Genomic DNA, 25,086 nt, shown 5'->3' on the forward strand with positions numbered 1-25,086 from the left:
TTGGCTCACTGCAACCTTCGCCTCCCAGATTCAAGCGATTCTTGTACCTCAGCCTCCTGAGCCGCTGAGACTACAGGCACGTGCCACCGTGCCTGGTTAATTTTGTGTGTGCGTGTGTGTGTGTGTGTGTGTGTGTTTGTGTGTGATGGAGTTTTGCTCTTGTTGCCCAGGCTGGAGTGCAGTGGTGCCATCTTCGCTCACTGCAACGTCTGCCTCCCAGGTTCAAGCGATTCTCCTGCTTCGGGCTCCTGAGTAGTTGGGATTATAGGCACCCAACACCATAACCGGGGAATTTTTTGTATTTTTAGTAGAGACGGAGTTTCATCATGTTGGCCAGGCTGGTCTCGAACTCCTGACCTCAGGTGATCCACCCGCCTCGGTGTCCCAAAGTGCTGGGATTACAGGCGTGAGCCCTGTGCCCAGCCTCTGTCTCTCTCTCTCTCTCTCTCTCTCTCTCTCTCTCTCTCTCTCTCTCTCTCTCTCTCGACTAGAGAGACTGACTGGGGACAATCAACTCTCTCCAGACTGACAGAGAGAGGGAGAGAGAGAGAGAGAGCGAGAAAGAGACAGAGTCTGGCTCTCACCCAGGCTGGAGTGCAGTGGTGTGATCTTGGCTCACTGCAACCTCCGTCTTCCGTGTTCAAGCGATTCCTGTGTCTCAGCCTCCCAAGTAGCTGGGATTGTAGGTCCACACCACCATGCCCGGCTAATTTTTGTATTTTTAGTAGAGACGGCTTTGCCATATTGGCCAGGCTGGTTTTGAACTCCTGACCTCAGGTGATCCGCCAGCCTTGGCCTTCCAAAGTGCTAGGATTACAGGCGTGAGTCACCGCGCCCGGCCAAATAAAACAAAATGTTAAAGTAAATTCAGAACTACCCCTCCTTCAAGTCTTCTGTCCCCTTTGGGCGCCCACGTGAGCGGGGGAGGGTCGGGGGGAATAATAACATCAAAAGAGCGCCTTTTCCTCCCTTATTCCGAGGAGACTTCCCTGGGGATGACTCCCGGTCCTGTCCTCAGCGCCCCGCGGCCTCTCGAGCCCCTTCAGTGGCCAAGATGCAGAGATCAGGACGCCTTTGCGCCGCCCCAGGTGCCCGCCCCTAGCTGCCTCCCCCTGGGCCCCGACGGAAGGTGAGGTCGGGGGCCGGGCCGGGGCGTGGCAGCCGGGGTGTGTGTCCGCCGGGCTTGGTGCCTCCGGTGGCCCAGCAGCACCGTCCCACCTCTGCCACCCTCCGATGGGGCCGCTACCTGTGTGCCTGCCAATCATGCTGCTCCTGCCGCTGCCGTCGCTGCTGCTGCTGCTTGGACCTGGCCCCAGGACCGGTGAGGGTGAGTGAGGAAGGGGCTTTCCCGGAACTCAGGGGTTCCGGGATTCCTCTAGCCCTTCCTAGGGACCCAGCAGCCCTGCCTCCCATCCTTCTCCAAGTTCCTAGTTGCCCTAGAGCCCCCAGCTCGCTCTTCTAATGCTCACCCACACTGTGCGCCCCAGCCTTCTGCAGGGCCCCCCACTCACTCCTCCCAGGGACCCAGAACTAACCCAGTCCTTCCCCAGGGGCGCAGAGTCCTCTCCTGGCTCCCTCCCCTAACCGGCTGTGACCCTCTCCGGCAGCCCGGGAGCCTCCCGGTTGTCCTGATCTGGGGTCCGCGAACTTATCCTTCATTCCACCTGTCCCTGAGATGTGAGACACCAGAGGGTGGGAGGAGCAGGGGCAGAAAGGCCCGGCTTGGGGGTGGGAGAAGAATATATTGTGCCGCTGTACAAGAAACACTTGTGACAAAAAAAAAAAATAGAACATACTGTCCCTATCTCACTATCCATCCTTTGGGGTCACTGTAGAGAGGTCCCCTGGGTGACTGCCTATTTCTGGGGTGCACAGATACATGTACCCGCAGAGTACTATGCAGACACCGCCAGCACACAGATGCGGAGGCACAGCACCAGCCCCAGACTCACCTGGCCCTCAGGTGTGCAGCTCGCGGTGTGCGGCTCCCGTAGGCTAAAATACTGAGATACCACTAGGGGGACACACGCACACACAGCTCAAGGATACCCGGGACCACACTCAGGACAATTCAGATGAGCCGTGTACACACACACACACACACACACACACACAGAGCCGCACAGACACACGTATGTGCACATAGACCCAGGGGCTCACAGGATGCACAGACAACCCTGGCCCTCCCCGAGGAGGCTGCAGCAGGCAGACAGGGCAAACAGACCCTAGCGTGACCTGCCCCACCTATGTTGGCACAGAGGGAGTGTTTTGCTTGGTTATAAGCACAGTGCTCGATGCCCGCCCCATGCCTAGAAACCTCCCTCTCTAGGGCTGTTGCTAGGGCTCTGAGATACCAGAGAGTGGTCAGGGAGGGTGGCAGGGGAACCTTTGGGGACAGCTTCAGGGTATGGTGTTGGGACTGGGACATTGTCAGGGTGCTCAGAGAGGGCGTGTTCCCTGGGTCTTGATGGATTTAGAGGTCAAGGGACCATTTCTGGAAGCTCACTGTGTGCCAGGGCAGCTTATATCAGAGCTCAGTGTTTTTTTTTTTTTTTTGAGACAGAGTCTCACTGTTGCCCAGGCTGGAGTGCAATGGCATGATTTCAGCTCACTGCAACCTCCACCTCCCGGGTTCAAGAGATTCTCCTGCCTCAGCCTCCTGAGTAGCTGGGACTACAGGCATGTGCCACCACACCTGGCTAATTTTTGTATTTTTAGTAGAGACAGGGTTTCACCATGTTAGCAAGGCTGGTCTCGAACTCCTGACCTCAGGGGATCCACCTGCCTTGGCCTCTGATTGTGCTGAGATTACAGGCATAAGCCACTGCGCTTGGCCAGAGATCTGCTCTGGAAGACCCCCCAGGCCGGAGGGCACTGCCACAAGCAGACAGTATGGCGAGGGTCCATATGGCCACCTGGCAGGCAAGGTGGATTCTGGAGGGAGGTGGCCTGGAAGCAGGCTGAGGATGGGGTGAGGGCATTTGAGCAGCAGACTGTCTGCGTGAGGGGGCATAACTGGAGGAAGAGTAAATGACTCTTGTGTGAGAGGATGAGGGAGGGGTGAGAGGGGCTGACTACCCCCAGGACTTGGGGTGCATTGAGACTCCTTAGCTTTATCCAGACTTGTGGGAGCCATGGAGGTTTGAGGCAGAGGTGTGGGCTGCTGGGAGAGTGACCATCCAGAGAGGAAGACAAAGCTTTCAACTGCAAATGCCATTTTATTTTTGTGTGTTGTTTTTGTTTTTGTTTTTGTTTTTTGAGACGGAGTTTCACTCTTGTTGCCCAGGCTGGAGTGCAACGGCACGATCTCGGCTCACTGCAACCTCTGCCTCCCGGGTTCAAGCAATTCTCCTGCCTCAGCCTCCCAAGTAGCTGGGATTACAGGTGTGCACCACCATGCCTGGCTAATTTTGTATTTTTAGTAGAAACAGGTTTCTCCATGTTGGTCAGGTTGGTCTGGAACTGCTCGCTTCAGGTGATCTGCCTGCCTCAGCCTCCCAAAGTGCTGGGATTAGAGGCGTGAGCCACCGCGCCTGGCCCCAAATGCATTTTACATTTTCTTCCTCTTTGATTCATCTTTGTCCTCCAACATAAATATGCTACTTTTTCTACTGATAAAAAAACAAAATGGAATTTAAATCTGGCCTGGACTTCTCAAAAATTCAGTGTGATGAAAACTGTTCAAGATAAAACAGAAATGAGACTGGGCATAGTGGTTCATGCCTGGAATCCCAGCACCTTGGGAGGCCAAGGCAGGAGAATGACTTGAGGCCAGGAGTTTGTGAACAGCCTGGGCAACATAATGAGACCCCGTATCTACAAAAAATTGAAAAATTAGCTGGGCATGGTGGTGCATGCCCGTATGTCTGGAGGCTGAGGCAGGAGGATCGCTTGAGCCCAGGATTTGGAGGCTGCAGTGAACTATGATTGTGCCACTGCCCTCCAGTGTTGGTGACAAAGTAAGACCCTGTCTCTAAAAAAAAAGAGAGACAAGATGATCAGGATAAGCATAGTGGCTCATGCCTATAATCCTAGCACTTTGGGAGGCCAAAGCAGGTGGATCATTTGAGGTCAGGAGTTTGAGACCAGCCTGGCCAAGATGGTGAAACCCCGTTTCTACTAAAAATACAAAAATTAGCTGGGCATGGTGGTGCACGCCTGTGATCCCAGCTACTTGGGAGGCTAAGGCAGGAGAATTGCTTGAACCTGGGAGGCAGAAGTTGCTGTGAGCAAGATTACACCACTATGCTCCAGCCTGGGCAACAAGAATGAGACTCTGTCTCAAAAAAAAAAAAAAAAAAAAAAAAAAAGATGATCAAACACAATGCATCAACTTCCCGGAACCGTATAAACCCTAACCCTAACCCAGGAAGCAGGCAAGCCTGTGTGTGAGTTTCCACTCTATTGCTGGTACCACTTGGCTCTGGCAACCCCGAAGGCCACCTTCCCCTGTTGTTACTGTGTAAGGAGGAAGAAGCACTGGTTTGCAAGTCAGAAGCCTGGGTTGAAGCCTCTGCTTGAGATCCTGCTGGCTGTGGGAATGTGGGGTTACATTTCCCGGCTGGCCTCCTTTCCTACATGTCCAGTGCAGGGGTTCCAGTCACATGCATTAGGCACCATTACGTGTCCGAGCTGTGCCAAGATCTAGAATAATGGCTGGGCTCAGGCCAAGGGGGCTTCCTGTCTGGCAGTGAAAATAAGAGGAGATACCAAGGGTCCTGAGCCTGAGTCTGGAGGGGAAGTCATGAGCACAGGGCAGTGCCAGGGCCCGGGAGATGCCACAGAGGAGCCCACCTTGGTGACAGACACCTGTAGGCTCATCCGTGATGCCCAGTGCCCAACACAGGGAACTGGACAAACGTTTCATGCATGACTCTTTTTTCCCTTGTTGGCTACCTTGAGGACCTTGATTATAATAGTTAGCCTTTTTTTTTTCTTTTTTTGAGAGTCTTGCTCTGTCATCCAGGTTGGAATGCAGTGGCAAAATCTTGGCTCACTGCAACCTTCCCCTCTCAGTTTCAAGTGACTCTTCTTCCTCAGCCTCCCTAGTAGCTGGGATTACAGGCGTGCACCACTATGCTAGGCTAATTTTTGTATTTTTACTACAGGTGGGGTTTCACCATGTTGGCCAGGCTGATCTTGAACTCCTGACCTCAGGTGATCTGCCCGCCTGGGCCTCCCAAAATGTTGGGATTACAGGTGTGAGCCACTGAGCCCAGCCGGATTATAATACCCTTTTCATGCACCAGGGGCTTTATACTCATTATCTCATTTCGTTCATATGAGTTGAAGTCAGCTTATCTGCCATTTCACAGACGAGGAAACCAAGGCCCAGAGAGGTTAGGAATTTGTCCAAGGTCACACAGCTAGGAAGTAGGATTCGAACCCAGACAGCCAGGCTGTAACACCTAGGCTCTTCTCAGGCTAATGCCCTTCCCAGGGGTCTGGGAAGCCCTGACCTGCAGCCTGTCACCTTTGTTTACCCCCCAGCCTCCAGGACATTACATGTGCACCGGCGTGGGATCCTGGAACTGGCAGGAACTGTGGGTTGTGTTGGTCCCCGAACCCCCATCGCCTATATGAAATATGGTTGCTTTTGTGGCTTGGGAGGCCATGGCCAGCCCCGTGATGCCATTGACTGGTGAGTGCATGCCTGGGAGGAGGCCGCAAAATCCCTCACACTCTGGGGTAGTCAACGCTTATGAGGAAGTACCCAAAACTGAAGTTGGGATTTGGTCCAGGGAGATCCCAGTGTGCAGTACTACTTTGCAGGCAGGCAGAGGCCTCTTGGATAACATGGCCAATGAGGCCAGATCTTGGTACCAGCTGCCCCTTACCCTGGACTTGGGCTGATTACATTGCCTTAAAAAATTGGCCAGGAGCGGTGGCTTACTCCTCTAATCCCAGCACTTCGGGAGGCTGAGGCGGGCAGATCACTTGAGGTCAGGAGTTCAAGACCAGCCTTGCCAATATGGTGAAACCCCATCTCTACTAAAAATGCAAAAATTAGCTGTGTGTGGTGGCAGGCATCTGTAATCCCAGCTACTCGGGGGACTGAGGCAGAATTGCTTGAACCCAGGAGGTGGAGTTTGCAGTGAGTTGAGATTGCACCACTGCGTTCCAACCCAGGCGACAGTGCGAGACCCTGTCTCAAAAGAAAAAAATAATAATAATATAAAGTGACCAGGTGTGGTGACTCACACCTGTAATCCCACCACTTTGGGCCGAAGCAGGAGGATCACTGGAGACCAGGAGTTTGAAACCAGCCTAGGCAACATAGTGAGACCCTGTCTCTTTATTAAACACACACACACACACACACACACACACACACACACACACACACAAAGGCAGCCAGACTATGCACTAGGAACTGCCCTGGGAATCCCTTTGCATTCTCACAAGAATCCCATTTCGCAGATGAAGAAACCAAGGCACAGAAATATTAAGTAACGTGTCCAGGTGTGGGGGCTCATACCTGTAATCCCAGTACTTTGGGAGGCTGAGGCAGGCAGATCACGAGGTCAGGAGTTTGAGACCATCCTGGCCAACATGGTGAAACCCTGTCTCTACCAAAAATACAAAAATTAGCTGGGTGTGGTGGCAGGCACCTGTAGTCCCAGCTACTCAGGAAGCTGAGGCAGGAGAATCGCTTGAACCTGGGAGGCGGAGGTTGCAGTAACCTGAAATCACGCCACTGCACTCTAGCCTGGGGTCTCGCTTTTGCCCAGGTTAGAGCGCAGTGGCATAATCATAGTGGCTCACTGCAGCCTCAAATTCTTGGGCTGAAGGGAATCCTCCCACCTCAGCCTCCCAAGTAGCTAGGACTATAGGCATGTGCCATCATGGCGAGCTAATTTTTTGTGTGTTTTTATTTTCTCGAGACAGAGTCTTGCTCTGTTGCTCAGGCTGGAGTGCAATGGTGCAAACTTGGCTCACTGCAACCTCCACCTCCTGGGTTCAAGTGATTCTCCTGCCTCAGCCTCCCGAGTAGCTGGGATTACAGGCATGCACCACCATGCCTGGCGAATTTTGTATTTTTAGTAGAGACAGGATTTTGCCGTGTTGGCCAGGCGGTTCTCGAACTCCTGACCTTGTGATCCACCTGCCTCGGCCTCTCAAAGTGTTGGGATTACAGGCATGAGCCACTGAGCCTGGCCTGGTGAGCTAATTTTTAAATTTGTTATAGAGACAAGAGAGACAAGAGTCTCCTTATGTTGTCCAGGCTGGTCTCGACCCCCTGGCCTCAAATGATCATCCCACCTCAGCCTCCCAAAGTGCTGGGATTACAGATGGGTGTCACCGCACCTGGCCTCTAAGGAGGGTTTCATTATAAACCTACCCTGAAGGGAGAGAATCTGATTTTACGAGAGGGTATAGCCTGGTGAGGCCTGGATGACCTCTGGAGGTAGGGGATTGTGCCTGGGCTGAGACCTAAGGGACAAAGGGCAGACATGAAGTTGCCCCAGGCAGAGGGCAAAGTCAGGAAGTGGCAGGGCTTGGATCACTCCAGGAAGAGAGAGGAGTCGTGTCACAGGAGCTCGAGACCCAGACAGTGAGGCAGGCAGGCAGGGACCAAGTTTGGGCACAGCCAGGGAGGCAGGACAGGGCATGGTGGGGCCAATGGAATCATTACCCAAGACGGGGATTTTCAGGGAAACAGCTTAGATAAGGCCAGGCGTACAGTAGCTCCCACCTGTAATCCCAGCATTTGGGGAGGCTGAGGTAGGAGGACTGCTTGGGCCTGGGAGTTCGAGACCAGCCTAGGCAACATAGTGAGACCCCATATCTACAAAAACTTTTAAAAAGGAGTCTGTGTTCCTGTAGTAGCATACTTTGGAGGTTGAGGTGGCAGTATCATTTGAGCCCGGGAGTTCAAGGCTAAAGTGAGATGACTGAGCCATTGCACTCCAGCCTGAGCGGCAGAGAGATATGCTGTCTCAAAGGAAATAGAAATTAAAAATCCAGCTGGGCAGGCTGGCGTGTGCCTGTAGTCTCAGCTACTTGGGACACTGAGGTGGGAGGATCGCTTGAGCCCAGGAGTTCAAGGCTGCCGTGAGCTATGAATGTGCCACTGCACTCCAGCCTGGGTGACAGAGAAAGACCCTGTCCCTTAAAAAAAAAAAAAAAAAAGAAAAAAAGCTTAGATAAGAGGATGCTGTGCCTCCCCGGGGGTCTTCAGTCACCCATGGTCCTGGCAAGAGAGGAGGTCCAGGAGAGAGCTTCACCCACCTGCTGTCCTGCCCATGTGACATCCGCAGGTGCTGCCATGGCCACGACTGTTGTTACACTCGAGCTGAAGAGGCCGGCTGCAGCCCCAAGACAGAGCGCTACTCCTGGCAGTGCGTCAATCAGAGCGTCCTGTGCGGTGAGTCCCCAGCACCACCATGCCACACACCCCGAGTATCCCCTGGGCATCCTGGCATAGCCAGATGACTTCCGTGCCCCTGTTGCAATAACCACTGCTTCCAACTCTCTATAGACCACCCCTTGGGTATATCTAATGTAAGTGACATTTATTTTATTTATTTTTTGAGTCAGAGTCTCGCTCTGTCACCCAGGTTAGAGTGTGGTGGTGTGATCTTGGCTCACTACAACCTCTGCCTCCTGGGTTCAAGCGATTCTCATGCCTCAGCCTCCCAAGTGGCTGGGACTACAGGCATGCACCACCACGCCCAGATAATTTTTGTATTTTTTTCAGTAGAGGTGGGGTTTCACCAAGTTGGCCAGGCTGGTCTCAAACTCCCCACCTCAAGTGGTCTGCCTGCCTCGGCCTCCCAAAGTGCTGGGATTACAGGCGTGAGGCATAGTGTCCGGCCCTAATGTGAGTGATCTCTAACACTGAGCACTTGAAAAAGAAAACCCTGAAGAAACCTAATTCTTTGATGTCCGGACGACAAGGAAGAAGACAGAAATGGCATCAGATAATAAACAATGTAAATGTTTATCAGAAAGGGGCTGGGGGTGGGGACCAGAAGGAGGATCGCTTGAGGCCAGGAGTGCATCTCTACAAAAAAGTTAAAGGATTTTTTAACATTGGCCAGGCGTGGTGGCACACATCTGTGATCCCAGCTACTTGGGAGGCTGAGGTGGGAGGATCGCTTGAAGCCCAGGAGGTTGAGGCTGCAGTGAGCTGTGATCAAGCCACAGCACTCCAGCCTGTGTAACAGGGCAAAACCAGTCTCAAAAAAAAAAAAATTTACCTAACCAACCACTTCTAAAGATATATAAAAAAAAAACCCTGCAATTAAAAACCTCAGGTCCCTCAGGGCAATCTTACCAGATTTTGAAACAAAGCAATAACATAAGGACTGTAGTGTTTTATGTTTATATTATTTATTTATTGTTTGTTTGTTTTTGGAGTGTGGGTTTTTTTGTTTGTTTGTTTTTTGATATTTTTGTTTGTTTTTTTTGAGACAGAGTTTTACTCCTATTGCCCAGGCTGGAGTGCAATGGCGTGTTCTTGGCTTACTGCAACCTCCACCTCGGGTTCAAGTAATTCTCCTGCCTCAGCCTCCTGAGTAGCTGAGATTACAGGTGCATGCCACTACACCTGGCTAATATTTTTGTATTTTTAGTAAAGATGAGGTTTCGTCATGTTGGCCAGGCTGGTCTTGTACTCCTGACTTCAAGCAATCCACCCGCCTCAGCCTCTCAAAGTGCTGGAATTACAGTCATGAGCCACTGCATCTGGCCGTGGTATTTATTTTTAAGATTCCATTTTGGGCCGCGTGCTGTGGCTCACACCTACAGTTCCAGCACTTTGGGAGGCCAAGGCAGGTGGATCACTTGAGGCCAGGAGTTTGAGAGCAGCCTCAATGGTGAAACCCCGTCTCTACTAAAAATACAAAATTACCCTGGTATGTTGGTGCATGCTTGTAATCCCAGCTACTCGAGAGTCTGATGCAGGAGAATCACTTGAATCCAGGAGGGACAGGTTGCAGTGAGCCGAGATCGCACCACTGTACTCCAGCCTGGGCAACAGAGTGAGACTCGATATCTCAAACAAAAACAAAAAGAAATAGATTCCATTCTGATGTATGGCATTTTCCATTTATAGTTTCCCTTCAAATAAATAAGAAAGCTAAAACAATGAAAACAACTAGGAAGTGAGTAATGGTACAGGGAGAATGTAGATAAGGCTTGAGTTTCGGCAGCGAGACTCAAAGTTATCTGAAGAGCTAGTCATGATCCAGACCACTAGTTCCATCCCTTTTTTTCTATTTTCTGTTACTTGAAAATACACATAACAGGCTCGGTGCTGTGGCTCACTCCTGTAATCTCAAGACGGACAGATGGCTTGAGCCTAGGAATTCAAGACCAGCCTGGGCAACATGGTGAAACCCTATCTCTACAAATAATACGAAAACTAGCATGGTGTGGTGGTTTGCACCTGCAGTCTCAGCTACTTGGAAGGCTGAGGTAGGAGGATCACCTGAGCCCAGGGAAGCTGAGGCTGTAGTGAGCCAAGATTGCACCACTGCACTTCAGCCTGGGCAACAGAGTGAGATCCCGTCTCAAAAAAAAAAAAAAAAAAAAGAGTAAAGAAAAAAAGAGGCTGGGCATGGTGGCTCACACCAGTAATCTCAACACTTTGGGAGGCTGAGGTGGGCGGATCACGAGGTCAGGAGTTCCAGACCAGCCTGGCCAACATGGTGAAACCATGTCTCTACTAAAATACAGGTGGGTGCTTTTGATCCCAGCTACTCAGAAGGCTGAGGCAGGAGAATTGCTTGAATCCAGGAGGTGGAGGTTGCAGTGAGCCGAGACTGCACCAATGCACTCCAGCCTGGGCGACAGAGTGGGACTCTGTCTCAAAAACAACAACAACAACAAAAAAGAAAATAGACATAACATAAAATTAACTATGTTAAAGTGTATAATTCAGTGATACTTAGTATATTCACAATGTCATCCAACCACCACCTAAACATTTTCATCACTCCGCCTCGAAAAATCCCTTTCCCCTTAAGCAATCTGTTCCCATTCCTCCCTACCACCAACACCTGGTAAACTTACCAGGTTACCAGTTTTCTATCTCTGGATTTACCCTGTCTAGATATTTCATATAAATAGAATCATACACTATGTTTCTAGCTTCTTCACTTAGTATAATATTTTTGAAGTTTGCTCATTTTCTTTCTTTCTTTTTTTTTGACACGAAATCTCGCTCTGTCACCCAGGCTGGAGTGAAGTGGTGCCATCTCAGCTCACTGCAACCTCCGCCTCCCGGGTTCAAGCGATTCTCCTGCCTCAGCCTCCTGAGTAGCTGGGATTACAGATGTGCACCACCATGCCTGGGTAATTTTGGTATTTTTAGCAGAGATGGAGTTTTACCATGTTGGCCAGGCTGGTCTTGAACTCCTGACCTCAAGTGATCCGCCTGCCTCAGCCTCCCAAAGTGCTGCGATTACAGGCGTGAGCCACCACACCCATCCTGTTCATGTTGTATTAATAGCATGTGTCAGTACGTCATTCCTTTTATGGCTGAATAACATCCGCTGCATGTATAGATCACATTTCATTTATCCATTCATTCAACGATGGGCATTTGGGTTGTTTCCACCTTTTGGCTTATGTGAATAGTGCTGCTATGAACATTCATAAACAAATACTTATTTGAGTACCTGGTTTCAGTATTTTGGAGTATATACCTAGGAGTGGAATTGCTGGGTCATACGGTAATCCTGATTTACTTCTCTTGTTGAGACAGGGTCTCACTCTGTCACCCAGGCTGGAGTACAGTGGCATGATCATGGCTCACTGCAGCCTCAAACTCCTGGGCTCAAACTATCCTCTTGGCTCAGCCTCCTGAGTAGCTGGGACTATAGGTGTGTGGCACGATGCTGGGGTAATTTTTTTGAGACAGTCTCACTTTGTCACCCAGGCTGGAGTGCAGTGGCACGATCACGGCTCACTACAACCTCTGCCTCCCAGGTTTTAGCGATTCTCCTGCCTCAGCCTCCTGAGTAGCTGGGATTACAGGTGCCTGCTACCACGCCCAGCTAATTTTTGTATTTTTAGTAGAGGCTGGGTTTCAACCGGTTGGTCAGGCTGGTCTCAAATTCCTGACCTCAAGCAATCCACCCGCCATGGCCTCCCAAAGTGCTGGGATTACAGGCATGAGCCACTGTGCCTGGCCAAGTGCCCAGCTAATTTTTAGCCTTTTTTTTTTTTTTTTTTTTTTTTCGAGATGGAGTCTCACTCTTTTTGTCCAGTCTGGAGTGCAATGGTGTGATCTCGGCTCACTTCAGCCTCCGCCTCCTGAATTCAAGCGATTCTCCTGTCTCAGGCATGTGCCACCACGCCCGGCTAATTTTTATATATTTTGTAGTAGAGACAGGGTTTCACCATGTTGGCCAGGCTGGTCTCGAACTGCTGACCTCATGATCCATCTGCCTTGGCCTCCCAAAGTGCTGGGATTACAGGTGTGAGCCACCACGCCTGGCCATTTTTCAACTTTTTGTAGAGGTAAGGTCTCCCTATGTTGCCCAGGCTGGTCTCAAAATCTTGGCTTCAAGCAATCCTTCTGCCTCTCTGCCTCTGAAAGTGCTGGGATTACAGGCATGAATCACCATGCCCAGTTAAGAGTTCTTTATATATTGTGGATACTGACTCTTACCAGATATGTGATTTGCAAATATTTTCTCCCATTATGTAAGTTGTCTTTTCTCTTCCTTGATAGTGTCTTTGCACAAAAGTGTTTAAGTTTGATGAAGTTCAATTAATCTGTTGTCTTTTGTTGCTCATGTTTTTGGTGTCCTTAGAATCCACTGCCAAATCCAAAGTTATAAATATTTACCCTTAAGTTTTCTTCTAATAGGTTTATCATATTTAACTCTAATATTTAGGTCATTGATCCATTTTGAGTTAATTTTTGTCTACGGAGTGAGGTCGGAGGTTGAACTTTATTGTTTTGCATGTTGTTATCCAGTTATCTCAGCCCTCTTGGTTGAAGAGACTCTTCCCCATTGAATCATCCTGCTACCTTTGCTGAAAATCACAGCCAGGAGTGGTGGCTCACACCTGTAATCCTAGCATTTTGGGAGGCTGAGGCAGATGGATTGCCTGAACTCAGGAGTTCGAAACTAGCCGGGGCAGCACGGTGAAACCCCATCTCTACAAAATACAAAAAAAAATTAGCCAGGTGTGGCAGCGTGCACCTGTAGTCCCAGCTACTTGGGAGGCTGAGGCAGGAGAATTGCTTGAACCTGGGAGGTGGAGATTGCAGTAAGCAGAGATTGCACCACTGCACTCCAGCCTGGGCAACAGAGCAAGACTCCATCTCAAAAAAAAAAAGAAAGAAAGAAAAAGAAAATCACTTGGCTCTAGATGGAGGAGGGTTTCATCACTTTGAGCTAATAACTTGACTTCTCTTAACCTCAGCTTCCTTACCTGTGAGATAGGTGTTGTGAAGATGAGAAAAGGTTTGTAAGATGAGAAACAGATTTTGTTTTTGTTTTGAGATGGAGTCTTGCTCTGTCGCCCAGGCTGAAATGCAGTGGTGCGATCTCTGCCCACTGCAAACTCTGCCTCCTGGGTTCAAGTGATTATCTTGCCTCAGCCTCCCGAGTAGCTGGGATTACAGGCCCCTGCCACCACACCCAGCTGATTTTGATATTTTTAGTAGAGATGGGGTTTCACCATGTTAGCCTGGCTGGTCTCAAACTCCTAACCTCAGGTGATCTGCCCACCTCGGCCTCCCAAAGTGCTGGGATTACAGGCATGAGCCACCGCGTCCAGCTGAGAAACAGATTGGATGGGAATTTTTCTTCTATCTCCTCCTCCCATCCTTATCTGAACTTCTCTCTGACCCCTGCTAACTCCTAGAGAGAATCAAAGATCTGTTCCAACTCTTGATTAAAACTCCAGGTTCTGCTGACTTGGTCTGCTCTGGTGGCAAAGAGGCTATTGTAAGCGTTATTAGAAGTATGTTTTTATTTTTATTTATTTTTTGAGACAGAGTCTTACTCTGTAGACCAGGCAGGAGTACAGTGGAATGATCTCAACTCACTGCAACCTCTGCCTCCCGGGTTCAAGTGATTCTCATGCCTCAGTCTCCTGAGTAGCTGGGACTAGAGGTGGGGCCACCATGCCCGGCTAATTTTTTTGTATTTTTAGTAGAGACAGGGTTTCACCATGTTAGCCAGGCTGGTCTTGAACTCCTGATCCATCCTCCTCAGCCTCCCAAAGTTTTGGGATTACAGGCACGAGCCACCGCGCCTGGCCTACTTGAAGTATGTTTTTTTAGATCTTCAGCTATATCTTCTTACTACGGATTAGAACTTGGCATAAGATCAAAGCTGAATTAATATGATGATATAATCAATTTTTAGGCCTGAACATGCCCCAGGTATCATCTCATCCAACCCTCTCATTTAGAGTTGGGGAAACTGGCTGGGCATGGTAGCTCATACCTATAATCCCAGCACTTTGAGAGGCCAAGGCAGGAGGATAGCTTGAGCTCAGGAGTTCGAGACCACCCTGGCAGCATAGAGAGACCCCATCTCTACAAAAGACATAAATAAAGGGGAAACTGAGGCTCAGAGAGAGTAAGTGACTTATTCCCAAAACTGCCCCCTTCTGGTGTGGGTGATGAGGAGGTGAAATGAGGCTTCAGTGGGAAGTCTGTTGAAAATCTTTCCTTTCTCCCTTCAACTTGCATATTCTGCTTGCTCCTACCCAGGTGGAAATGATATTTATAAAACGTTGGTGTGTCTGTTGGTAGAGTCTGTGCCTGTTTACAGAACTGTCTTCTCTGAACCAAATGAAAGGAACTAAAATATCTATTATGCATTTTGGACTAAAAATATTATCTTATTCTGTTTGGAGATATTCTGAACATAGTTGTTTATTTAATTACAGGTTTGGCCCATTTTCCATTTATGGGCCTGACTTAAATATATTTAAAAAAATTTAAACCTATAATAATATTTACTAGCAGGCCTTAATTTTAAACTTAACCCTCGGGAGCTATTTTTCCTTTCAAATTTTTATTCTTCTTCAAAACGTGATGCCATCGGGTCCCTGAGGTCATGGAGCAGTGAGGCCAGGTCTTGCTGTTGGAGGAATCTTTGTTGCTCAAGGAGAAAAGTAAGAGGACAAGCAGAGGCGTTGGGTCAGGAGACCCTGGGCTGGAATCCTGGTCCACCCCTTCCCAGTTCTGTGACCTTGGATGAGTTACCGAATTCCTGTAAGCCTCACTTTCCTCATCTCTAAAATGGGAATAACAGACCAGAGTTGCTGGGGTTGTGTGAGCATTGGAGATTGTGTATGGCTTTGCTTTGCTTTTCCCTCCCCTCCCCTCCTCTCTCCCTCTCCACCTCCCTCTCCTCCCTCCCCCTTTTCTTTTCTTTTCTTTTCTCTTTTCTTTTCTTTTCTTTGAGATACAGTCTCACTCTGTTGCCCAGGCTGGAGTGCAATGGTGCTATCTCAGCTCACTGCAACCTCCACCTCCCTGATTCAAGCCATTCTCCTGCCTCAGCCTCCCAAGTAGCTGGGACTACAGGCACACCACCACACCCAGCTAAATTTTTTTGTATTTTTAGTAGAGACGGGGTTTCATCATGTTGGCCAGGCTGGTCTTGAACTCCTGACCTCAAGTGATCTGCCCACCTCAGCCTCCCAAAGTGCTGGGATTACAGGCATGAGGATGAATGGCTTTTCTAAGGCTTTTCTATGGACTGCCAACCAATATTACTGTGAGTCTACTCTGCCGGGCTCCATGCTAGGTTTTGGGCAAGGCAGAGCCACGAGGTATTGTTTAAAAGGAGGAGACAGGAAGTAGTGTGTGCACCAAGTGCTTTATAACTATTGTGTTGAGAGATAAAGCAGGTGAATTACTATACCTGCTACAACATGGATGAACTTTGAAAATATGATAGGCTGGGTACGATGGCTCCCACCTGTAATCCCAACACTTTGGGAGGCCAAGGCAGGATTATCACTTGAGCCCAGAAATTTGAGACCAGCCTGGGCAACATAGCGAGACCCTGGCATAGTAGCGTATGCCTGTAGTTCCAGCTACTTGGGAGGCTGAGGTGGGAGGATCACTTGAGCTCAGGAGGTCCAGGCTGCAGTGAGCCGTGATCATGCCACTGCATTCCAGGCTGGGTGACAGAGTGAGACCCTGCCTCAACAAAAAAGGCCAGGCAGTGTCTCACGCCTGTAATCCCAGCACTTTGAGAGGCTTAGGCTGGTGAATCACTTGAGGTCAGGAGTTTGAGATCAGCCTCGCCAACATGGTGAAACCCCGTCTCTACTAGAAATATGAAATTAGCCAGTTGTGGTGGCAGGTGCCTGTAATCCCAGCTATTCGGGAGGTTGAGGCAGGAGAATTGCTTGAACCTGGAAGACAGAGAAGTTGCAATGAGTGGAGATCATGCCACTGCCCTCCAGCCTGGGCGACTGAGAGAGACTCTTTCAAAAAAAAAAAAAAAATGAAAAGCAAAAAGAAAGAAAGAAGAAATACAGCATTGAGTGAACAGAGCCAGACATACGAGGTCACATATATAGGCTTTCTGTTGCTCTGTTAGGAATACAAAAAAGAGGTCACGTATATTGTATGACTTCATTTATATGAATTGTCCAGAATAGGCAAATCCACAGACATAGAAAGTAGACTAGTGGTTGCTGGGATTGCAGAAGAGTGGGAATGGGGAGCGAATGCTTTAAAAGAGTTGGGTTTCTTCTGCAGTGACCATCTCAATCTGTCACCCAGGCTGGGTGCAGTGGCATGATCACAACTCACTGCAGCCTCAAAATCCTGGAATTAAGGGATTCTTCTGCCTCAGCCTCTCATGTAGCTGGGATTACAGGCATGTGCCACCGTGCTGAGCTAATTTTTGTATTATTATTATTATTATTATTATTATTATTATTATTATTATTATTATTATTTGAGGTTGAGTCTTGCTCTTGTTGCCCAGGCTGGAGTGCAATGGCATGATCTCGGCTCACTGCAACCTCTGCCTCCTGAGTTCAAGTGATTCTCCTGCCTCAGCCTCCCTAGTAGCTGGTATTACAGGCATGTGCCACCACACCTGGCTAATTTTTGTATTTTTAGTAGGGATGGGGTTTCTCCATGTTGGCCAGGCTGTTCTTGAACTCCTGACCTTGTGAACCACCCACCTCGGCCTCCCAAAGTGCTGAGATTACAGGCATGAGCCACCACGCCTGGCCTGTAGTTTTTGTAGAGATGGTGTCTTGCTATGCTGCCTAGGTTTGTCTTGAACTCCTGACCTCAAGCAATCCTCCTGACTCAGCCTCCGAAAGTGTTGAGATTACAGCCCTAAGCCACCGTGCTCAGCCTGGGGTGATAACAGTGTTTTAGTACTAGATAGGTGCCCAGCATTGTGAAGGTACTAAATGCTACTGACTATACACTTTAATATGGTAAATTTTAGGTTGTGAGAATTTTGCCCCAATAACAAAAAGCAGGAGTGCATGGTGAGGATTTCTCTGTTACTGAGAGTGGTTGGGGTGAGAGAAAGTCTCCCAGAGACACCAATGAAGCAGAGACCTGAGGAATAGAGGAGACAGCCATGTGGAGGTGATGGAACAGCTAGTACAAGGGCCCTGGGGTACGCACAAGTGCCTGGGTGGTCTGAGGATCACAAGGAGGGTGGTGAGGCTGGAGCAGAGTCCCCCAGTGACAGAAGTAGGGGATGATGTTGGAGAGTGATAGGGGCTAGATTCCTAGGGCATTGGAGACTGTTCTCTGAGAGAGATGGGGAGCCAAGGAGGGTTTTGAGCAGGGGAGGGACATGACCTGATTTGCAGTTTTGTTTTTTTTTTGAGACAGTCTTGCTCTGTCACCCAGGCTGGAGTGCAGTGGTGTGATCTCGGCTCACTTCAACCTCTGCCTTTTGGGCTCAAGCGATCCTCCCACCTCAGCCTCCTGACTAGCTTGAATCACAGGTGTGTGCCACCATGCCCTGCTAATTTATGTACTTTTAGTAGAGATGGAGTTTGACCATGTTGGCCAGGCTGGTCTCAAAACTTCTGACCTCAGGTGATCCACCTGCCTCAGCCTCCCAAAATGTTGGGATTACAGGCGTGAGCCACCGCACTCGGCCTTGATTTGTATTTTAACCAAACCACTCTGGCTGCCACATGGTACAAACCCAGGAGGGGGAAATGGTGGAAACTGGATGTGGCTATCAGGCTGTTGCAGTGGTCTTGGAGAGAGGTGGCTTGGGCAGGGGGTGGCAGTGGAGATGGTGGAAGGGGCTGGCTTCTGGTCAAATCTGGCAGATGGAACTGCAGGACTTGCCAGTGGATGGCTGAGGGTGTGAGGGGAAGAGGAGCTGGCTGGGGTATTTGTCCCCGTCGCCCTGTAGCTGACCACTCTCCTGTCCTTGGACAGCCGGCCTTCAGCCAGCCCTGTATGCCACCCTGGGGCTATAGCCAGGAAGCTACAGTGGCTCCTTCCTCAAGAGTCCCCTCCCCACTACATCATATTTCTCTGAGGGTTTCTGTTGTGTAGCAGCCCATGGAAAGCTTACAGGCAGGAAGGCTTGTTCCTGCACTGGCTGGTTCTATGACTAATTTTTACACATATTATTTTTATCCATTCATCTGTCTCGCCATCTATTCATCCGTTATCCATTCACCTGTCATCCATCTATCCATCCATCCATCATCCATTCATTCATTCATCCATCTATCCATCCATCCATCCATCCATCTATCCATCCATCACCCATCCATCCAATTTCCATCCATCCATCATCCATCCATCCATCTTGCATCCATCCACCCACCATCCATCTATCCAGCCATCCATTGTCCATCATCCATCATCCATCCATCCATCCATCCACCCATGGGGAGTGCCTGCTTGAGGGGAACGGGGTTTCTTCCAGGGTGATAAAAATGTTCTAGAACTCCGGGCGCAATGGCTCATGCCTGCAATTTAGGAGGCTAAGGTGGGCAGATCACGAGGTCAAGAGATTGAGAGCATCCTGGCTAACATGGTAAAACCTGGTCTCTACTAAAAACACAAAAATTAACTAGGCATGGTGGTGTGCGCCTGTAGTCCCAGCTACTCGGGAGGCTGAGGCAGGAGAATTGCTTGAACCCGGGAGGCGGAGGTTGCAGTGAGCTGAGATCGTGCCACTGCACTCCAGCCTGGCAACAGAGTGAAACTCCGTCTCAAAAAAAAAAAAAAAAAAAAAAAAAAAGAAAAGTTTTAGAACTAGATAGATGCCCAGCATTGTGAATGTACTAAATGTCACTGACTTGTACACTTTGAAATGATACATTTTGTGTTGTGAGAATTTTGCCCTGGTAACAAGAAGCAGGAGTGCATGGTGAGGGATCCATCTATCCCACCATTCATTCAACCATTCATTTACATACTTTTTCTGATTCAAACCCAATACATGTTTGTTATGAAAAATTAAAACATTCCAGAAATATTCTTTTGAAAATTTTTACTTATTTATTTCACTAGCCTTAGGGGTACAAGTGGTTTTTGGTTACATGGATGAATTGTATAGTGGTGAAATCTGAGTTTTCAGTGCACCCATCACCCAAGTAGTCTACATTGTACTCAATACATAGCTTTTTATCCCTCCCCACCTCGGAGTCTCCAATGTGTCCATTATACCACTCTGTATCCCTTTGTGTACCCCCCATAGCTTAGCTCTCACTTATAAGTGATAACGTACAGTATTTGGTTTTCCATTCTTAAGTTTCATCAGTTAGAATAAGTGAAGTAACTTCTTTGCAATCCCTATCAAAATACCAACATCAGTTCATCAAGTTGCTTCATCCAGCTTCATCCAAGTTGCTGCAGAAGACATTTTGTTCTTTTTTATGGCTAAGTAGTATTCCATGGTGTATATGTAACCACATTTTCTTTTCTTTTCCTTTTTTTTTGAGGAGTCTCGCTCTGTCACCCAGGTTGGAGTGCAGTGGCGTGATCTTGGCCCCCTGCAACCTCCACCTCCTGGGTTCAAGTGATTCTCCTGTCCCAGCCTCCCAAGTAGCTGGGATTACAGGCACTGCCACCATGCCTGGCTAATTTTTGTATTTTTAGTAGAGATGGGGTTTCACCATATTGGTGAGGCTGGTCTTGAACTCCTGACCTCGTGATCCACCCACCTCGGCCTCCCAAAGTGCTGGCATTATAGGCATGAGCCACTGCACCCAGCCACCACATTTTATCTGCTCATTGGTTGATGGGCACTTAGGTTAGTTCTATATCTTTATATAGATATCTTTATATCTATATAAAGATATAGGTTGGTTCTGTATCTTTGCAATTGTGACTGTGCTGTGATAAACAAATGCGTGCACGTCTTTTTGATATAATGATTTATTTTCCTTTGGGTAGATACCTAGTAGTGGGATGGCTAGGAAGAATAGTAGATTTACTTTTCGTTCTTTGAGAAATCTCCATACTGTTTTCCATGGAGGTTGTGCTAACTGATCTTAGCACCAGCAGTCTAAAAGCATTCTTTTTTCATCACATTCAGGTCAATGTCTCTTTTGACTTTTCAATAATGGCCATTCTGGCTGGGGTAAGGTAGTATCTCATTGTGGTTTTAATTTGCAGCTCCCCGATGATGAGTGATGTTAAACATTTTTTCATTTGCTGGTCATTTATATATCTTTTGAGAAATGTCTATTCATGTCATGTGCCCACTTTTTTTTTTCTTTTTTTTTTGAGTCTTGCTCTGTCAGCTAGGCTGGAGTGCAGTGGCACAATCTCGACTCACTGCAGCCTCTGCCTCCCGGGTTCAAATGATTCTCCTGCCTCAGCCTCCCAAGTAGCTGGGATTACAGGCATGAGCCACCACACTCGGCTAATTTTTGTATTTTTAGTAGAGACGGGGTTTCACCATGTTGGCCAGGCTGGTCTCGAACTCCTGACCTCATGATCTGCCCACCTTGGCCTCCCAAAGTGCTGGGATTACAGGTGTGAGCCACCGTGCCTGGCCATGTGCCCACTTTTTGATGAGGTTTTTTCTTTTCTTCTTGCTGATTTGAGTTTTTTGTAGATTCAGGATATTAGTCCTTTGTCAGATATGTAGTTTGCAAATATTTTCTCCCATTCTGTGGGTTTTCTGTTGACTCTGATGATTAGTTCTTTTGCTGTGCAGAAGCTTTTTAGTTCAATTAAGTCCCATTTATTTATTTTTGTTTTTGTTTCATTTGCTTTTGGGGTCTTAGTCATAAATTCCTTGCCTAGGTCAATGTCCAGGGGAGTTTATCCCAGGTTTTCTTCTAGAATTCTTATGGTTTCAGGTCTTAGATTTAAGTCTTTAATCCATCTTGAGTTGATGTATATGGTGAGTTTTGTAGATGGTGAGAGATAGGGATCCAGTTTCATTCTTCTACATGTAGCTATCCAGTTTTCCCAGTACTATTTATTGAATAGGGTGTCATTTCCCCAATTTATGTTTTTGAGTGTTTTTTTTTTTTTTTTGAGATGGAGTTTCACTCTTGTTGCCCAGGCTGGAGTGCAATGGTGCAATCTCGGCTCACTGCAACCTCCTCCTTCCGGGTTCAAGCGATTCTCCTGCCTCAGCCTACCGAGTAGCTGGGATTACAGGCATGTACCACCACGCCTGGCTGATTTTGTATTTTTAGTAGAGACAAGGTTTCTCCATGTTGGTCAGGCTGGCCTCAAACACTGAACCTCAGGTGATCCGCTCGCCTTGGCCTCCCAAAGTCCTGGGATTACAGGCATGAGCCACTATGCCTGGCCTTGAGTGCTTTGTTGAAGATCAGTTAGTTGTACGTGTTTAGCTTTATTTCTGGGTTTTCTATTCTGTTCTGTTGGTCTATGTATCTACTTTTATATTAGTACCATGCTGTTTTGGTTACTATAGCCTTGTAGTATAATTTGAAGCTTGGTAGTGACGCCTACAGATTTTTTCTTTTTTCTTTTTTTTTTTTAGACGGAGTCTCTCTGTCACCCAGGCTGGAGTACAGGGGGCATGATCTCAGCTCACTGCTACCTCTGCCCCCCAGGTTTAAGCGATTCTCCTGCCTTAGCCTCCTGATCAGCTGGGATTATAGGCGCACACCATCATGCCTGGCTAATTTTTGTATTTTTAGTAGAAATGGGGTTTTACCATGTTGGCCAGGCTGGTCTCGAACTCCTGACCTCAAGTGATTCACCCACCTCAGCCTCTCAATGTGCTGGGATTAGAGGTGTGAGCCACTGTACCTGGCCCGATTTGTTCTTTTTGCTTAACATTACTTTACTTTGGCTATTAGGCTCTTTTTTCTTTGTTTTTTTGTTTTGTTTTGTTTTGTTTTTGTTTTTTTTTTTTTTTTTTTTGAGACAGTCTCATTCTGTCGCCCAGGCTGGAGTGCAGTGGCACAATCTCAGCTCACCACAACCTCTGCCTCCCGGGTTTAAGCGATTCTCCTGCTTCAGCCTCCTAAGTAGCTCGGATTACAGGTGTCTGCCACCACGCCCGGCTAATTTTTGTGTTTTTAGTAGAGACGAGGTTTCACCATGTTAGCCAGGCTGGTCTCGAACTCCTGACCTCAGGTGCTCCACCCACCTTGGCCTCGCAAAGTGCTAGGATTACAGGCATGAGCCACTGTGCCCAGCCTATTTGGCTCTTTTTTAGTTCCATGTAAATTTTAGGATTGTTTCTTCTAATTCTGTGAAAAATGATTTTGGTATTTTGATAGGAATTGCATTGAATCTGTAGATTGCTTTGGGTAGTATAGGCATTTTCATTACATTGATTCTTCCAATCCATGAGCATCGGATGTATTTCCATTTGTTTGTGTCATCTATGATTTCTTTCAGCAGTGTTTTTTAGTTCTCTTTGTAGAGATCTTTCACCTTCCTGCTTAAGTATATTACTAGGTTTGGGGTAGCTATTTTCCTTTTTTTTTTTTTCCAGCTATTATAAAAGGGACTGAGTTCTTGATTTCATTCTCAGCTTAGTCCTTATTGATGTATAGCAGTGCTACTGGTTTGTAACCTGAGACTTTATTGAATTCATTTGTCAAATCTAGGAGTCTTTTGGAGGAGTCTTTAGGATTTTCTAGGTATACGATCGTATCATGGGCAGAGGTAGTTTGATTTCCTCTTTTCCCATTTGGATGCCCTTTCTTTCTTTCTCTTTCCTGACTGCTCTGGCTAGGACTTCCAGTACTATGCTGAATAGAAGTGGTGAGAGTGGGCATCCTTGTCTTGTTCCAGCTCTTAGGGGGAATGAATGCTTTCAACTCATCCCCATTCAGTATGATGTTGGCTATGGGTTTGTCATCTATCACTTTTATTATTTTGAGGTATGTTCCTTCTATGCCTAGTATATTGAGGAGAAGTATGTTTTTAAAAAAATATATTATTATGGGCTGAGAGTGGTGGCTCGTGCCTGTAATCCCAGCACTTTGGGAGGCTGAGGCGGGTGGATCGCTTGAGCTCAGGAGTTCAAGACCAGCCTGGCAATATGGCAAAACCCCATCTCTACTAAAAATACAAATATTAGCTGGGCATGGTGGTGGGCCTGTAGTCCCAGCCACATGGGAGGCTGAGGTGGGAGAATGGCTTGAGTCCAGGAGGCGGAGGCTGCAGTGAGTCACAACCTTGCCACTACACTCCAGCCTGGGTGACAGAGACAGACCTTATCTCAAAAAATAATTACTATTATTATTTTTAAATAAGGGAATCCCCAAATGAAGTTGTGTAATATCAGGCCAGGCATGGTGGCTCACACCTGTAATCCCAGCACTTTGGGAGGTCGAGGTAGGTGGATCACCTGAGGTCAGGAGTTCGAGACCATCCTGGCAAACACGACGAAACCCCGTCTCCACTAAAAATACAAAAAAAATTAGCTGGGTGTGGTGGCCTGTGCCTTTAGTCCCAGCTACTTGGGAGGCTGAGGCAGGAGAATCGCTTGAACCCGGGAGGCGGAGGCTTCAGTGAGCTGAGATCATGCCACTGCACTCCACCCTGGGCGACAGAGCAAGCCCCCATCTCGGGAAAAAAAAAAAAAAAAGAAAAGAAAAGAAAAAAGAAATCGTGTAATATCGATGCAGAAGAGCAGTATGGCAGACTTTGGACTCTCCATTTGAAACTTTCAATTTCCTTTTCTGTAAAATGGGGCTGACATCACCTGCTTCCTGGGGAGCCGTGCAGATGGAGATCACGTGGTGAGCTGTCAAGTGTCTCAGAAATGTTATTTATGACCCGTCCTGCCTCTTGCTTTACTGGTTTCCCGTGAGCCTCTCCAGGTCCCTGCTCTAATCTCAGTTTTCCCACTTTTTCCAGGACCGGCAGAGAACAAATGCCAAGAACTCTTGTGCAAGTGTGACCAGGAGATTGCTAACTGCTTAGCCCAAACTGAGTACAACTTAAAGTACCTCTTCTACCCCCAGTTCCTATGTGAGCCGGACTCGCCCAAGTGTGACTGACTACCTTGACTTGAAACGCTCTTTTGCACAAGGAAATAAAGCGTCCTCTCAGTAATGAACAACAGCATTCAGTTATTTGCAGAAGGGAACCGAAGCCAAGTGATAAAGCCACAGCCTTGTGTTTGCTTTCTCTCCCAATCCCAGAACTCAGGACTGGAGCCCATGTGGTTTGCAGTTAAAGGCCAAAAGTCCTGCACCTATTTTTATAAAACTACGACTGTGTTTATCACTGTGTTGGGTTTGGTTCAATTTTTGAGGTTCCATCTTTATGAAAAGATAACCTGTCTTCTAACCTGCTTGGATGGCTGGTAGTCAAATGTGAACGAACACCTACAGTGTGCCTGGCCATGTTCCATGTTCTAGGCTGCAGCAATCAACAAGACGGCCATACAACACCCACCCGGTGAAGTTCAAGTCCAGTAGCTCTGAGCTTAAGAAAGAGTATTCCCTTATCCCACTGCACCTTAAAATGTATTTGCTGTCCTGCAGCATTGGCTCATTTCTGTAAGCCCAGCACAATGATTACAAAAGTGGTACATACTTGTTGCTTTTTAAAAAAATGAAAGTGCAGAGAAATATAGAGCAGAAAGAAAAATCACTCTAATTCCCACAATTCAGAATAATCTGTTAGGATCTATAGTTTTAAAAATGTAGTTCAAGGCCGGGTGCTGTGGCTCATGCCTGTAATCCTAG

At 47.9% G+C, this 25,086-nt stretch overlaps 1 protein-coding gene across 1 annotated transcript; it reads left to right on the forward strand.

Moving 5' to 3' along the window:
* The first annotated feature begins 10 nt into the window (after positions 1 to 10).
* On the forward strand, positions 11 to 24,482 carry PLA2G10 (phospholipase A2 group X). The gene is made up of 4 exons (XM_054533489.2): positions 11 to 1,327; positions 5,491 to 5,641; positions 8,262 to 8,368; positions 24,251 to 24,482. Exons 1-4 carry the CDS (start codon positions 1,234 to 1,236, stop codon positions 24,391 to 24,393), a joined length of 495 nt encoding a protein of 164 aa, XP_054389464.1. The 5' UTR covers positions 11 to 1,233; the 3' UTR covers positions 24,394 to 24,482.
* The last annotated feature ends 604 nt before the right edge of the window (positions 24,483 to 25,086 follow it).

This window comes from Pongo abelii, chromosome 18 (assembly GCF_028885655.2).
Source record: "Pongo abelii isolate AG06213 chromosome 18, NHGRI_mPonAbe1-v2.0_pri, whole genome shotgun sequence".
NCBI lineage: Eukaryota > Metazoa > Chordata > Mammalia > Primates > Hominidae > Pongo > Pongo abelii.

What these genes read in the sequence shown, in the direction of transcription:
- PLA2G10 (XM_054533489.2), top strand. Translation starts at nt 1,234, where the DNA reads ATGGGGCCGCTACCTGTGTGCCTGCCAATCATGCTGCTCCTGCCGCTG. An exon ending in TGGCCCCAGGACCGGTGAGG is followed by an intron (nt 1,328 to 5,490) that starts GTGAGTGAGGAA and finishes TTTACCCCCCAG; the next exon opens with CCTCCAGGACATTACATGTG. An exon ending in CCCCGTGATGCCATTGACTG is followed by an intron (nt 5,642 to 8,261) that starts GTGAGTGCATGC and finishes TGACATCCGCAG; the next exon opens with GTGCTGCCATGGCCACGACT.